The sequence below is a fragment of the Phocoena phocoena genome, chromosome X (genome assembly GCF_963924675.1).
Source record: "Phocoena phocoena chromosome X, mPhoPho1.1, whole genome shotgun sequence".
Classification (NCBI taxonomy): Eukaryota; Metazoa; Chordata; class Mammalia; order Artiodactyla; family Phocoenidae; genus Phocoena; species Phocoena phocoena.
Window position 1 is genome coordinate 16,760,887 of NC_089240.1, and position 17,646 is coordinate 16,778,532.

General features: G+C 38.8%; 1 protein-coding gene across 2 annotated transcripts in view; it reads right to left on the reverse strand.

The window, feature by feature from the left end:
* Positions 1–7,707: 7,707 nt before the first annotated feature.
* The window catches only part of RPS6KA3 (ribosomal protein S6 kinase A3), a 105,458-nt gene continuing 95,519 nt past the window's right edge, over positions 7,708–17,646 (reverse strand). Inside the window, exons 18-22 of one of the 2 annotated variants that reach the window (XM_065900546.1) lie at positions 16,680–16,841; positions 12,771–12,847; positions 11,902–12,019; positions 9,166–9,306; positions 7,708–8,504 (exon numbers count right to left, since the gene is read on the reverse strand). In XM_065900546.1, the coding sequence (XP_065756618.1) occupies positions 8,382–8,504; positions 9,166–9,306; positions 11,902–12,019; positions 12,771–12,847; positions 16,680–16,841 (621 nt within the window). In that variant the 3' untranslated portion in view covers positions 7,708–8,381. The remainder of the gene's footprint in view (positions 8,505–9,165; positions 9,307–11,901; positions 12,020–12,770; positions 12,848–16,679; positions 16,842–17,646) is intronic. The other variant, XM_065900547.1, reaches the window with a different exon arrangement.

The window sequence follows — 17,646 nt, forward strand, 5'->3', positions numbered from 1 at the left end:
GAGGTAATTAAATTGAAATGAGATCATTAAGGTGGGCCCTGATCCAGTATGACTGGTGTCTTTATAAGTAAGCAGAGATTAGCACACAGCACAGAGGGGAGCATCGCATGAGTAAGAAGGCGGCCATCCTAGAAGCCCAGGAGAGAGACCTCAAAAGAGACTAACACTGCGGACACCTTGATCTCAGATTGGTAGCCTTCAGAACTGTGAGAAAATAAAGTTTTGTTGTTTAAGCCACCCAGTCTGTGGTACTTTGTTTATGGTAACTTCAGCAAGCTAATACAGCTGACTATGCAGGATGAATAGCTTTATTTTTAAGCAAGCTTATTTTAAATAAATCACCTTTCTGAAAACATTAGCATTTCAACATTTTCTAAGGAGGTGGACATACCTAAGTGACAGAGAAATAAAGTACAATTGTCAAACAAAGTGGTTTTCTACCAGGGACATTTGACAGTGTCTGGAGACACTTCTGGTTGTCACATCTGGGGAAGGAAGGCCGTGTTGCTGGCATCTCGTGGGCAGAGGCCAGGGGTGCTGCTAAACATCCTACAGTGCACAGTACAGGCCCGTCACCCCTAAACAAAGCAGTATCCAGCCCAAAACATTATTAAGAGTTGAGGATGACAAACCAATGACAGATGCACTTCTTAGAGGAAATGGAAAGATCCGGGCTTCTCTTTCCATCTGCAGTATTTTGCAGTTTACACGATTGAGGATGAAAGGATAGCTATAAAATTTATTTAAATTTTACTTCCAGGCCAAATAATTGTGAACTTGGGCTTTGGAGTTAGAGAGACCCAGTTCAAATTCAGCTCTGCAGCAACTTATTACTACATGATCTTGGACAAGTTACTTAACCTATTTATAAGGCTCAGTTTTTTTCATCTTTAAATTGGGTGTATGAATAGTACTTACCATTTTGGGTTGTCGTGGGAATTAAATTGATATAATGCATTCAAGTGTTCAGTAATTGTGCCTAGCACGTGGCAAGTAATCAGATTCCAAATATTTGAAGTTTAAATATTTAAAAATCAAAAGTCTCTGTCAATTACCCAATATAAAACACCAAAGGAGAAAAAAAATCAGGCTTCATTTCTCTGTTACAGGATGGCTCCCAAACATGACTGATCATCAGAATCATTTTGAAGGAGGTGAGTCATGGGGACATCTGGGGGAAATGTGTTCTAGGCAGAGGGAACAGCAAGGACAAAGACCCTGAGTGGGAGCATGCTTGGCATATTCAAGAAACAGCAAGAAGGCCCATGTGGCTAGGGGAGCTTGGGGAGATGAGATCAGAGAGGTAGGGAGACCAGATCACTTGTTATAATCCTTAGTAGGTTTTGAACAGATCATTTTTGCTTCTGTGTTAAGAATAGACTGTAGAGGGGCAAGGGAGGAAACAGACACCATGCAGGAGGCTACGCGAAATAGTCCAAGCAAAAGACAATGGTGGTTGAGAGTCCGCCTGCCGGTGCAGGGGACGCGGGTTCGTGCCCCGGTCCGGGAGGATCCCACGTGCCGCGGAGCGGCTGGGTCCGTGAGCCATGGCTGCTGAGCCTGCGCGTCCAGAGCCTGTGCTCCGCAACGGGAGAGGCCACAACAGTGAGAGGCCCGCGTACAGAAAAAATTAAAAAAAAAAAAAAAAAAAAAAGACAACGGTGGCTCTGACTAGGGTACAAAGTTTCTTTATGGGATGATGAGAATGTTCTAAAATTAGATTATGATAATAGTCACACAACTCTGTAAATATACTAAAAAACTTTAAATGGGTAAACTTTATGGTATGTAAATTATATCTCAATAAAGCTGTTTTAAAAAAAGAAATGGGAAAATGGGTCTGTCCAAGGAAAAAACAAAATAATTGACAAACGATACTGAGAGCTTAGCTGAGATCGGATAACATAAATCTGCAGTGGTATCCTTTTGCATAATTGTATGGTTTCTTCCAACATAGTTACTGCTCAGTGGATGCAGTATAAAGGCAAGGATGTAAGGAAATTCAGGGTGTTCCTGAGATAGAAGTTCAGGTGATCAACCAACAAGAGAGGCCTCAGAAGAACACAACCTGGCCAGCACCTTGATCTTGGACTTTTAGACTCCAGAACAGTGAGAAAATAAGTTTCTGTTTTTTAAGCCACCCAGTCTGTGGTATTTTGCTGTGGCAGTCCTAACAGACTAATGCACCATCATAGTATAAAACTACTAAAAATGTCAACTGTGAAGAAAAGGGCTAGCTGCAGGCCTACAACCCATTCCCTCTCTACCAGGAATCAAGACCTCAATCAAATTTTCATTTTATTTATTTTGGCTGTGCCACGCAGCTTGCGGGGATCTTAGTTCCCTGACCAGGGATCAAAAACGGGTCCCCTGCAGTGGAAGCTTGGAGTCCTAACCACTGGACCTCCAGGGAATTCCCCAAATTTCCATTTTAAAAGTGCTAATAATATTTACTAGCGGAAAGAAAATGAAAAATTCTTCTCTCTCAAAAGCTTGTAGCAAGACGCACTTGGTCTATAGAGATGGCTTATTGTAAAACCTGAAATTTATGAATTTATGAGGCATGGTTGGCTGGAGAATGGGGCTCATCATTTAAATTGTGTAATTAATGAGGTATAAAAAGAGGACGATGCAAAACCAAACGACTCCCTTTGTTTATACAATGTCTCTGAAAACACTGCCCAGAAGGAAACTGTCCTTTCATTTTGAATTCAAAATGCACCGTAATGAGGGAGAAAAAGGGCATCGTGGAGCTAAGCCTGGTAATGCTGGACTTCTCCAAGAGAAGACTGTTTCACCTGTGCCTAGTGATCGCCCTGTATCCTTTAAATCATTAATCAAATTTGGTATTGGCTACGATCTATGACTGATATGAGTCTGATTTGACAAACTCTTTGGGTTAACCAAGACTTTGCATAGAAAAATTATTTTGCACTTCTTATTAACTCAGAAACATTCCTGTTTTAAGGTCTATCAATCCAATTTGACAAATGTATACTTCAGATAGAATAATTTGATAATATGAAGGATTAACAGTCATATAATTGAAATAATCTCATAAAGGGACATACATGAATTTATTTGAAACTTTATTATATAAATTTTCATTTCTTTTAAAGATTACAAAACCTGTTCTGTGACAGGAATACAAGCAATATTGTTCCAGGATTATTCATGGATACATCTGAAAGAGCTTTGATTACACATTAATAGTATGATTTGAAAACTTCCCAGATTAGACTCTTAAGTAAAACAATTTAAAGTATTCAGTGATATTTAATCCTTTACAAGCATTTCGTAATTATGGCAGCAGGGCCAAGCATCTGATGCGATTTAACCACCAATAAAAGGTACAATACATATGAACTCATGATATGGTGCCTTGGGCTTCTGGCATGCCTTACTAGAGAGAAACTAGTATAAAGTAAAATCATATATAATAGTAGAAAAATATTTGTGATTTTTTTCTTTTTTAAAAACTGTTTAAGTAGATACCCATCCCTTTCCCACCCATGGCCAAAAATGCAAAATAATTACATCCCTTAGGTGTATACCTTCCCTTTTGCTTAGGGTAAGAGTTAAGATAAACACAATACAGGTATATAATTTTAAGAGTTAAAAACTCATCATCCATAATCATTAAGGATGCTAAGGAATGGCAATACCTTGAAGCTTTTTTTAAAAATTAAAAAACAAAGCCTTAGATGGTAAACTACACTTAGAGAAACGCAAACCAAAACCTTTATCCTTATGCCCTTGCTTTGTATTTAAGTTCTATTTTAAGTACTTGTTTGAAAAACTCAGTATACAGTTCACTCAGTACTATAGTGATAATAGGAGTAAAGATTTTCACTTCCATTAGATATTGAACTAATCTACTCAGAGAGGACTATTATAGCGACTCTCTTCTCACGTACGTTTACATACATTGTACTCAAATGGTATGTGCTCTAAAGAGGTTTTCTTGAGGTTTGCACCTCTGAACTTAGTCTCTAAATTTTCCTTTCCACTAATCTCTATTCAATGTCATATACTTTGCTAGATGCTCTGGGAGAAGTCATGGACATTTAAACAGCTTATCATGCACTTCAAGGTTATATGGCAAAATAATGAGGAAAGTGCCTTAAGAGGTAGGAAGTAGGCTCTCATCCCAACCCTTGGTATGCCCTGGTATGAACAGTTAAAAGACTGGAATCGAAGTGGTAAATGTGAGACTGATAGTAATACAAGGCTTAAGAAAATTAAGTCGACTTAGTTACTAGAATTCTTTGCAAACAGTCACATTGGAACCAGTTACAAGTCACTCGATCACACAGAATACAGCAGTGTCAAAAATACATAAAGCGCACTGTAGATACAAATTCTTCTTGGCCATCCATATTTAGTTATTATCATTCTGTAGATTCTTCACTAGAAAAAGTGGTTAAGCGTGGCTCTGCAGAATACCACACTCCCAAGAAAGTGAGTTTCATTCCTTCATTAACTGGTCTCCACCAATGGTCACTTGGGGAGACCAGCAAAATGTAAGCAATCTGGAGGTGAAAAGAGGACTATTTTCATTAATTGAAATAAAAATGCTGAGTTAAGTCAACTTATCTGTGAATTAAATAAGGCTCAAAGTATACATCCAGTTTGTTAGTCACATGGAGTTGGACGTTTCGGAGGGACAGAACTCTAGGACTGGATTGAAACCTCCTGGTTTAAGCACCAAGGGCAGCCATGGAACCCATCATATCTGTTCATCACAGAAAGCAGACCTTTTCTGACCATTTACATTCCTGAGATATCTGTCCTAATGCCTTCATAAATCTCAAATGCTGCATACCACCATAAGAGAGAATTCTCAATAGTAAAGAAGGCTGAAAAATTTTAGCTCATTTATAAAGGCCAGGAAGTAGAGAAAATCAAAGCCATGTTGAAATGTATATCGCTGACTTTCATGGTGATGCACATCTATACCAAGCCCCCAAATCTTGAACGCTTTTCTGCTCTCACCTGAGGCTGGACGTACCCCAGCCTCTTTCTTACCCAACCCATGCTGCCCATTCATGAAACCTTTCCTGGGCTGAGGGTACAGGGCACAGCTAACAGGCTAGCCCCACCTCCCAAGATGTCCCCTGGTCCCAACAGCAACCACTTCTTAAAAATAGTTGGGAAATGGTTGGCCCAAACCTGCTCTTTGCAGCCCACTGTGTGTGAAATGTAGAATCTCTAATGCACACACACCACACCCTCTCCAGACACTCACTAAGTGACTTTTCCCACACGTCAGTCTCCAGCCTCACAGCATCTTGATTCTGTGCCCTGTCAAAATTATTATATTTTTGGACTTTTGGGGTTGCTTGTGAATAAATGAATCCATATCAGATCTGTTAAAGTGAAGGGTCTATTGTACTTAGAAAGAAGACGTATCTATAAATTAGGAGCTGAAATGACTTACTTATATGACAGCTTAAAAGGACAAAAAACTTACCTTAATTTAGCATCATCACTTGAAAGGGAAGCTACAAAACACATGGTAGTGTGATCCATATTTTCCAGTACGTGCTTGGTAATGTTAAGTCTACCATTCTGGATATTATTGTGGATTATAAGCTAAGAGGAGGTTTGTAAAGGTGGCCTGATAGTTTAGTTCCTTCTTTCATATTGAAATATCTTTCAGATTGAAATAAAACCTCCTGGGAGAAGCCCTGGTAACCAGCAGGACTAACTGGGAAAGGGCCTCACTACCACAACTATAGGGGCCAGGAGGAACTGGACTTGGAGAAATTAATGGAAAGGTTATCCCAGCACAAGCATTACATTTAGAGCACATTGTTGGCCAAGTTTGTCTGCTCTGTCAAAGGCAATAGGAACACCAGAATCACTGATGAAATAAATTATACTCATGAACTGCTTTTTAGGCAGAAAGCCTTCAGTTTTGTGAACATATAACTTGCTTTTCTCCAATAAAACTGGCAGCTGTACTAGGCAAAGAAGGCATTCATATACCAGTAGAGGACTGCCCCAGGAAATATATAGTTTTTGAACAGCTCAGTTTGTGGTCGAGTGATAATACGAGGGGAAGGCAGCACGGTGTTATGAGGGAAAAAAACTGAAAGGGAAGTTAAGGATTCTAGTCTTTGCTTTGGGTCTCAGGTTCTTTACCTGCAATATGAGAAAGTTGGACTAGATAATTTAAAAGCATTTACACATTTACTTCTGGTTCTAAAAGATGATGATGGGCAATACACCTAAGCACTTATGGAATAGTGTTAGTGTCAAAAATCTGAAAATGCTATCTTTTTTCTGCCTAGAGTTACATTAACATTTTAAAAGTGACAAGAATTTGGGATGACCATGGTTGGGAACACTTAATAGAGGAGAAAGAAAAACAAAGCTTTCTTTCCAGGCATTGGAAAGCAGCTGTTCATAGTTAGCATCCATATACTCAAGAATATTTAAAAACTTTCTCCATCTAGATCTTCTGAAATCCCTCCTCCTACACATTTTTTATTTAGAAGATAAACTTACATTTGCTTTCTATGCAATAATCATTTTGTGTCACTTGGGCAAAAGGCATGATAGATTTTCTCTTTCCCTTTAATTGCACAGAGGAGAAATTAAGGAATAATGAGCGGCTTCCAAGATATTTAGATAAACCATGCTTTCCTGGCTTTGTACTCTCAGGGGAAGATTTAAAGCTTCTGGCAGGAAAAAAAGAGTTCTGATGCAAATGACTTAGTACATGACTAGGAAAGATCTGTTCAGGCACATTCTTGATGAGATAAGTTAAATCACCTTTTTCTTGCTCATATGTTTTTCATATTACATATTGATGTATGCTAGGTAGCTTGGCAAAGATACAGGTAATAATGGATGCAGAAGTTTCTTTAATGATATTGTGGAAACTAACAAATTAGATGTAGATAACGAATACTCTAATCTAAGCAGATCCAGTGACCATTATGAAAAGTGATCATTTCTGAAGTTAAAGAAAGCATTATATGAAACTAACACAACACTGTAAATCAACTATACTCCAATAAAAATTTAAAAAAAAAGAAAAGCATTATATGGCTATAAATCATCAGGAGGAATTCAGAAAACACTCAATGCTGAACATTCACTTAGCCTACCTCAGCTATGATTGTTTGATCAAGAATGTTTTATTCCCTAGAATAAGAAAGTTTAAGTCCAATTCCATAGAGAGGCCTGTGGCCTTTATTACATTCAAATTAGTGTTTAATATAGAGCATCTTAATGGGATAGAATTCATTATGATTTACTTTTTTTCCCCAAAAAAGCATACTTTTCCTGCAGGTATACAAGAACAGGTATCCTGTTATTCATATGCTAAATTCTGCAATTTGATCTATTTAAACATGAAATATTCAATGGGACTTCAATGACCTGTTGCTAAATTTTCCTTCGCCAGTCTCTTCACCATGCCTCTTAAAGGCCTTTGATGTATATTGGGAAAAATCCGAAATTTATGTCAACTACTAAGAATGGATACTATTTAAGATTAAAAGTGCAAGGACTACTTCCTTAATAAAGGAAAAAAGACCCTAAGGAGTTGCAAAGTATATGGACTAACTTCACAGGTGTACTCTTGATGTCATACCACACACATATGATAACTTTCTTTACCGTAACAGCTCTCTAGGTTAGCCTGACAGAGCACCTGACTTTAAGAAACAAACGAACGAACCAGTGAAACAGACATGGGGAAAGTTATGTACATTTTGGAAGTATTACATTCAACAGCTGTTCTACAACCTGGCCATTTTTAGGGCTGTCCAACAATACCGTTAATCCAGGTGAACTATTTAACCAGAATTCATAGTCAATTGATTAATAATAGATTCCAAGTTAAACAAGGCATGTATACATTAAAGAAAGCAGTACAGAAATGTACTGTATATGAACTGTTTACAAAAACATACAAAATGTTGGATGGCACAAGGGATACAGTGCTAATATAAACGGATTGTTTAAGCTAAGTGCTTAACATAAACTGTCCATCCCTATAACTAACAAAGAATATTTAAGGGACATGAAATATCTCCTATAAAAATAATGCTATGTGGTGTAGAGTACTTTATTCAGTGTATTTTTAGGTGGTATTCATATGTTCATTATTCTTCTTGTTGATTCAGTGAATATATCTTCATCATGTTTCCATTTTCAGTTCAGCCGAAGCTCCAGGAAAATCTAACCTGCTAACAATCATTTAAAGCGAGAAGAGACGAAAGCGGGAGAGCAGCAGGAGCAGCAGCATTATGGGTACCAGCTGGGACAGTGTGTGCCTGCAGGTGTCTCTCAGATATGTGCTACCTGTCGCCAGAACTTGTGCTATCAGCTTACACCATGGTACCAAATATCTCACTGAGGTCACTTCACAGGGCTGTAGAGGTGATTTTTTTAATACCTCTCCGCTGAGCAAGAGTAGAGCGGCCTACTGGTTCCAAAACTGGTGACTGATTACGGTTTAAAGCAGAGTATGTAGCTGCCATGGCACCCTGAAAACAGGAAAGAAAGGTCACAAATAATGACAATGGGTAGTCTGTACACAGAATATGAAATGATTTTTTTCCCAGATATTTTCTTCATATGCAAATTTATATAGATTTTATTAGGCTCATAATGAAAATAACCACACAGGTCAAATCCTCTGATTTAACTAAAACTGAAGAGGCCAATGTGGGAGGTTGAAATTACCAATGAGAGAGGCACACTTTGACACTTGTTATGAGGTGGGCTCATAACAAGCAGTCCTTACTTTTCTCAGGACTATTAAATTTGTTTTTCCTTTGCAATCCTTTACCATGACAGTCAGCAAGGCATGCTGTTTTAGAATTTGTATTTTGCCACTGCTGACAACCTCCAAGAGTCTGCTTTGGGTTGTGCGTAAGAAAGACAGGTACAAAGAAAAGTTAGGAAATCCATAAAGTTTATCTGATTGATAAATTCAGAAATCATTCCTAAACTGGTTTTATTATGCTATTTTGGCATGCCTTGACTTTTTCTTTTCTAAATCACCCACTGTAAGAGATTCCCACGCAAGAACTGGATGCAGGTTGAGAGGCAAAGTGAAAGGGCAAGGTGCTGTGGTACGGAGAGGGCATCTCATAGTCTCTCCTGGAGGACATGTGGCACACAGTGCCCAAATGGGCCGCTCACCTTGACTAGATGCGGTGCGTCCTGTCTGTTTAGTTGGTATTGCGGCAGTTGGTCCCAGTGGACGATCCAAGGATGTCTGAGCACAAGGGCAGCAGTCAGTCTCTGATGAGGGTCCACATGAAGCATCTTTGACACCAGGTCCTACAATGGGAAAAAGAATAATAAAATAAACTTAAACCTTTGTTTTTCTATAGCACCTGATACTGTTGAGTATTCTTCCTTGGCTTCTATGACACTATTTTTTCCCACTAGCAGACCTTTGGGTGCAAAGCAATTTACTCAATATGACAATTTGTTTAAAAAAAGCAAAAACTTAGGTCTTTGTTTTCTCCTCCCTGAGTAACAGTAATTTTGGTGTATTACAAAGGGTAAATTTACCACATTTTATGTATCTTTAAGGACTTTGGCTCTTTTTTTCCCTCAGATATTCTGAGTTTTCTACATTTTTGTGGATTTATTTATAAGTAATTTTCAGCTACTTAAGACGTTTTTGTGCTATTGGTAATGCTGAAAAGCAGTACATAACTGTCCAATAACAGGAATTAACTTGAGGGCTCTAAATGCTCCCCTCAAAGATTACAGAGTTATTTTTATTTTTTTTCTACTTCCCAATTTTGTGGGTATTCACCGTATTACATTATACTTGTAATCACAGGTCTTAACTGGACAAATTAGCAAACGTTATTAGTAATCACATGGCATTCATAAGATAGGCTGTGAGTTGGATGCAATTTTTTGTGCTCTATTTGTATCTCATCCTCACCTGCCTTGCACTCAAAAAAGCATAATAAAATGCAAGTGAATGAGAACCAAATTATAAAAATTATAGAGATAACCTCGACTTGCTTTAACTTATTAAAAAAAGCAGGCAGTATGTAAACTCTGATACTTTCTACGCTAACATTACTTGATATGCTTGACAACCGATCGTGACAAAGTTTGTGGTGGACTCCAATGGATAAGAACTACTACTTCACAGAGTGACCTTGAAAAAGGAAAATCTGATCACTACAATGCTTAGTATTTTTCAACAGTTCCCCAATACTTAGAGTAAACTCCAAATCTTGAGCATGATCGACAAAGCCTTCCATAATTGGGGTTCATCGGCTACCCTCTCACGTGTACCTGGTACTAGTCATACCAAACTCCTTGCCCTGCCCTGGAGGCATTCTGCCATTCCCATTCCATCAGGACCACGCATGGGCTGATGCCTCAGCCTGGGATGGACTACGTCCTTCTGCTTCCCGAAGCTGCGTGGCGAATCCCTTCATTGCTTCTGGAAAGCTTTCCCTGAAATCTTTCTGATCAAGCATCATCTGTGAACTTCTTTAGCATACAAAACAGAGCATTGTAACAGCACATGTGACACTGTACTGTATATTTTTGGCTATCTCCCAACTAGACTGTGAGCTGTCTGAGATCAGGAATTCCATCTGAGTCACATCTTTTATCCCTGGAGCCTTCACTTATTAAGCACATTGTAGGTGCTCAATACATGAATTAAAAAGTAAACAAGGGGCTTCCCTGGTGGCGCAGTGGTTGAGAGTCCGCCTGCCGATGCAGGGGACACGGGTTCGTGTCCCGGTCCGGGAAGATCCCACATGCCGCGGAGTGGCTGGGCCCGTGAGCCATGGCCACTGAACCTGCGCATCCGGAGCCTGTGCTCCGTAGCGGGAGAGGCCACAACAGCGAGAGGCCTGCGTACCGCAAAAAAAAAAAAAAAGTAAACAAGTACCCAGAAAAATGAATTATCTGGTTTAAAAAATTTTATTGTTAAACAAGGGGAAAGGCTGACCTATCACTTTAAATACAGTTACAAAACTAAATATTATCTACACAGGCATTAAGCTGGTCAACTGAGGCTTCATCTCTATGCCAAAAGTAACTATAAAAATTTCTGACATACCCTATTTACTAATGCAATCACCTCAACTCAAGCATCCACCTCTAAGCAAAATGAGCCAGCACTTTTCACCAATATGTATTTTCCTCATCTCCTCTATGTTTTCCTTATTTTGAAATGAAAAACTTTGCTCTTCTTTTTAAAAAAGAGTTTTCTCTAAATAAAGTGAAACTAAAAAAAAAAAAAAGTGAAACAGAGCAGGGTTAGAAAGCAAATCAGCGTTATTCAGGGGATGGCAGGTCTTCCAGCGAGAAAGCCTTTCCAAATAGATTTCAAGCAGACATATAAAACTAAATTACTGTCTACTGTGAAGAAGATTGACCCTTTTCTTCATAATATGGACCAAAAATAGAAAATGGTGTAGTTATTCTAGGGAACGAGGGCTTTGGAATCAGCTATTTATTTTTGAGCATCCACATGTGCCTGGTGTATAACTGAGGGTAAGTTCACACTAAAATTCTGGGCTTTGGTTTCCTACTGTGAAATGGTGACTCTACCACCTATTTTACAGGGTTGTTAAGAGGATTAAATGGGATAATTTAGGTAAAGTGCAGTGTGAGGCACAGAGGAGACACACAAATCATGAAGACCATCACCATTATTATTCATCATGTTCATCAGTAAGAAGTAGTTTGAGATATATAGATAATAAAGCCAAACCAATATATTCTGGGAAAGAAACAAAATTAGTGGTCAATTTTTGAGTTCGAGTTACTTGGTAACATCATTTCAATACAACTTTATAAACAAGTTTCTAACTGATATTATTTTTTCTCACTAGGGATTATGAAAAATTATTTTCTCAAAAGCTTTTAATAGGAAGCCATACTTACCTTTGCTGTGTCTGAAACAGAATTCCAGTAGCCACCACTGAGTGAGAATTTTCCACTTCCTATCCGTGCCAGTATTTCCTCTGGTGTATCATCAGGGCCATTTGCAAATGGAGTGTAACTAATTTATAATAGAATTAAAATGCTAATGAATAAAACTTCTTTTTTGGTTGGTAATTTTTATATTTATTTGCAGTATCCAAAAGTACTCTAAGTAGTTCATTTAATGTAATACTTTATTAAAACCTACTAAAGTAAAAAAATAACAACATGAAGCTTCATAAAGCACCAGGTCAAGATATAAGTTATGAAATATTAATTTAGATTTAATACACAATAATATAAATAAGATATGACACATTCTAGAATAAAATATTTAAAAGAGTATGTGGGGCTTCCCTGGTGGCGCAGTGGTTGGGGGTCTGCCTGCCGATGCAGGGGACGCGGGTTCGTGCCCTGGCCCGGGAGGATCCCACATGCCGCGGAGCGGCTGGGCCCGTGAGCCATGGCCGCTGAGCCTGCCCGTCCGGAGCCTGTGCTCCGCAACGGGGGAGGCCACGGCAGTGAGAGGCCCGCGTACCGCAAAACAAACCAAAAAAACAGTATATGTTTATGACATAACTAGACTACAAAAAAGATATGGAAAAAAATCAACTTATGACCTCAAGACATTAATAACAGTACACTATAGAAAACAGTAATGATATAGCTATAAATGTGAGAGAGAGAGAGAGAGATAGGACTGTATTATTAAACAAGATGAGAAAATATGGAAGGAAAGATATTACAACATAGAGATTGAAAAAATAAACCTAGATAATTTAAACAAAATATTGATAAATAAATGCTTACAACATATGGTACATACTCACCCAGTGAGCATTGTATAGAGGAGGACACCAAGACTCCATATATCGCAAGCCGCATCATAGCCTTGTCGTTTTAAAACCTAGAAAAAGTAAAAATTAGTATTAACACACTGTTTATTATATAGATTTGGATAGGCTGTGAACTGAATTATATCTCTTAAATCAATGCACACAAGAAAAACAGAACATGATTAACAAACAAGGCAATATAGTAATCCTATTCTAGAACCTTCTACTACTACTAATTCATATATATAAATTTAAATTTCTTTTGGCATTTTAAATCTTTTTTTAAAAAGTTATTTTATTTTATTTATTTTATTTTTGGCTGCATTGGGTCTTCGTTGCTGCAAGCGGGCTTTTCTCTGGTTGCGACGAGCGGGGGCTACTCTTTGTTGTGATGTGCAGGCTTCTCATTGTGGTGGTTTCTCTTGTTGGGAGCACGGGCTCTAGGTGCGTGGGCTTCAGTAGTTGTGGCACACGGGCTCAGCAGCTGTGGCTCGCGGGCTCTAGAGCTCAGGCTCGGTAGTTGTGGCGCACAGGCTTAGTTGCTCCGCGGCATGTGGGATCTTCCTGGACCAGGGCTCGAACCCGTGTCCCCTGCATTGGCAGGCGAATTCCTAACCACTGTGCCACCAGGGAAGCCCCCGGCATTTTAAAGCTTAAAACTTTATTTCCTTCTCGGTGAACTAACAACTGCTTGGGACTCTGGCCATGGACCTATGTCAGACACGTTCATAGGTGAGAATTGTATAAATTTAAATTTTGATATTCAAATTAATTTACTGAATGCTGCTGTGGCACACAGTGGACTAAAATAAATTGAAGGTAAATTTCTTATTTAAATGTATTTATATTTTGTATGGGGCTGCAGAAACGATTAACATAAAACAATTAAGAAAACATATAACTAAGTATAAATGGTATAGTGCAAAACTGTTCTTTTATATATATATAATTTGATTTACTCAAGCATTTAATAATCACCAACTATTATCAGGCATAAACTGTGACAAATACATTGTGACCACCTAGAGGGGTGGGACAGGGAGGGTGGGAGGGAGATGCAAGAGGGAGGAGATATGGGGATATATGTATATGTATAGCTGATTCACTTTGTTATAAAGCAGAAACTAACAAACCATGGTAAAGCAATTATACTTCAATAAGGAAAAAAAACTGTGACAAATACAAAACAACGGTTTTCCTTAAGAAAATCAGAATCTGGCAAAGGAAATAAACATATACATAGTTAACAATTCAACATGATAAGTATTCTAACAAAACTATATGTGTAAAGGATATGAGTACAAAGATGAGGAAGCAATTCATTCTTGATATGGGGAGAGAGGGAAAGCTAGGAGCAGCCTGCTTGTATTGGGCCCATAAGTAAGAATTCAGGAGGCAAAGTGAAGAGGTGGGGGAGGGCAGAGGACACTCAAAGGGCAGAGGCAAGAGAGCAGAGCCTGCTTAGTGCCAGGCAAGTTCAGTGTGGCCAGATTTCCAGACAGGGGATACTAGAGAGACCGAAGGTCTTTTTTAAAGGCTTTTAAAATTATTTATTTATTTGGCTGCGCCACACAGCTTGCATCCGGGATCTTAGTTCCCCGACTAGGGATCAAACCTGGGCCCCAGCAGTGAAAGTGCTGAGTCCTAACCACTGGACCGCTAGGGAGTTCACTGAAGAGCTTTTTATAAAAAACTTGTTAAGTAATCTAGATTTTTTTCCCTGCAGGCAATCAGATGTTATTGAAGCATTAAAGAGGGAAATAAAATAAGTGGATGTGTATACCAGAAAGATAACTCAAGGCATAGAGGAAATGCTGGCAAGAAGAGAGAATGGAGACAGGCCACCTCATAGGAGGCAATTTGTAAGGCAGGACATGAAGGCGAAAAGACATAAAGATAAAATGGGAAGGACTTAGTAAAGATTGGATGTATAGGGCTTCCCTGGTGGTGCAGTGGTTAAGAATCTGCCTGCCAATGCAGGGGACACGGGTTTGAGCCCTGGTCCGGGAAGATCCCACATGCCACAGAGCAACTAAGCCCATGTGCCACACCACAACTACCGAGCCTATACTCTAGAGCCCGCGAGCCACAACTACTGAGCCCATGTGCCACAACTACTAAGCCTGCACTCTAGAGCCCATGCTCCGAAACAAGAGGAGCCACTGCAATGAGAAGCTCGTGCACCGCAACGAAGAGTAGCCCCCGCTCTCCGCAACTAGAGAAAGCCCGCGCACAGCAACGAAGGCCCAATGCAACCAAAGATAAGTAAATAAAATAAATTTTTTTAAAAAGAAAAGCATTAAAAAATATATCTTACTGTATGTTATACGGCAAGATAAAATTTAAAAAAAAAAGATTGGATGTATGGGGTAAGGGAAAAGGGGTCTACGGTATTTAGGAATCAGAATGGAAAGGATTTGGCAACAGACTAAATATGGAGAAATAACAGACAAGGAAGATTTCAGGAGGACTTTAAAGTTTTAACCCAGATGACTAAATGGTAAAGAGGAGACAAAGAGTTAAGAGGTCTAAGGACAGTATGATCACTGAAGATTTCCTGAAGGAGAATTCAGAGGCAGGGTCTAAAGCAAAAAACATTCCAAAAACCATTCCAGTGTGCCAAGGCATAAAAGCTACATGGTGATTTCAAGAAGCAGACTGCTTATATGAAGCAGGAAACAATCATGAGGAAAAATTAGATGGCTGGATTAGGGGGTCATGCTTGGACACCAATGTGTGTCAGAGGCTGTGGATATGTGGACAAAGAAAAGAATCTGTCCCTCATCAGTTCTAGTATCTCTGGGAGAACAGACTCAAATAATCTTTAAAAAATATTTTTCTATCTAAAAAGTAACAAAATTACAAAAAGTTTGGGAAACAGAGGGGGGATCCAACTATCTTAACATTATCAACTATTACAATTTTTGTGAAATATCTAGCACATGGTAAAAGCATAGACTTTGCAGCCAGGTTGCCTGGGCTCAGATCTAGATCTGACCACAGGCAAATGACATCACCCCCTCACTGTGCACCTGGTTTCCTATAAAATGCAAATAAAAGTACTCACCTCACATAAGTTATAATGAGAATGAATTATTATATATAAATTATATCTCTGAGGATGAAATCCGTTAATATATGTGACTGGCACATAAGCCCTATATTAGGATTAAGTATTGTAGTTACAATTTTTTACACAGTGATAATCAAAAGGCAAGAAATTTTGAGGGCAAAGCAGTGGATTTTAGAGTTGCTACAGTAGGGAACTGCAATTTCTTAGGAAAAGAAGCAACCTGATCAAAGCAGTGCTTGAAGAAGACTTCAGCAGCTTTGTAGCTTCTTTGTGGACTGATCACAGAACAACAAAAGGAAGCAACGCGCACCTAGGCTGCGGCAGTCATCTGGGGGTGTGGTGAGGGAAGCAGGGGCTAGGATGACAGTTCTGTGAACAGAAGAGCCCCGAACCAGTTGCAGGGGATAAAAGAGATGGTACCTGGTTATACAGCTAAAGACAAGAAGAGCCCATGGTGTTTTAGCCTTAGAAATACAAGGAAGATGGTGACAAAACCAGGAAATTCGAAGGGTGTTAGGAAAGGGGAAGAATAAGCTAGTTTCCATTTAACTCCATGCACTGACAAGCACGGAAGTGTCAGTGATAGTAGTTAGCTATAGATGTGTGATTATGCAGAAAGACAGAAGTCAGAGCAGGAAAAGCATTGTAGGTAGTACTGGATTGATGACAGGATGAACTACCAACAGAAGAAAAAGGGCTGACATTTCATTCTAATTATTTGCTCAGTAACTAACTCTTCAGTTAAACAACTATTAACTATTCTATATTAAACACAGTAAATGAGTTTTTAAACATACTGAAATATTGCAAGCAAACTCTTTCGCAATTACCTCTGGTGCAACAAAATTTGCAGTATAACAAGGAGTCATGAGAAGACCATTTTCTGCTCTTAGCTGTTTGGCAAAGCCAAAATCACAAATTCGAATAGATTCTGGATTGCCAGATTCATCCACATAAAGAATGTTGCTAGGTTTCAAGTCTCTGTGAACCACCTAATTGAAATACAAATTAAAGAGGTGCATTAACAATACATTTCCATTATGGAAAATTATTTATTCACAAACTGTCAAGCAATGCACTTAACAAGATGATGGGTACCAACCTTTACATTATCCCAACATTATAAAATGCTGACAGTGTAATATAACTGCAACACAGAACTGGGGCAAGGTGAGGAGGAAGAAAGAACAGTACTTACCTTCCCCCTCTTTGTCCAATTAAGTAAGCGGATTAAGGAAAAATGCAAATAGCAGTAATATCTGTCTCCAGGTTATTCATAGTTCAACAAATATTTATGGAATGTGTATCATGTATCAGGGTATTATACAAGGAGCTGCAGATACTTTGGTGAACAAGACGTGTAAGATCCTTGCCTTTATATGCTAGGAACTTAGTAGTAAGGGAGGCAGAGAATAAATAGGTGAGAGATGGGGCATAACTTGAGCGGGTCAGGAAGGGTCTCTAGAGGAGGTAACAACTGATCCAACATCTGAAGAACAGAATGAACAAGTCAGAAGAGTGGGGGTAGTCATTCTAAGTAGAGGGAATGGCGTGTACAATGGATGAATACAACAAACATATACAGACAGGCTCAATGGAACAGGCATGGGTTTTAGGAGTAAAAAGGAAAAAAAACTCCCAGATTTACGTAAGTACTGCCTACTTGATATCCAAGTAACAAAGTCACAAACACAAAAAGATACCATTCCTTTAGAGTTTGTATTACTTTCCCCCTTTAATCACCTACGTGAATACTTCTTTTATCATAAGCCTCTCTGACACTCCTTATTAGACTTA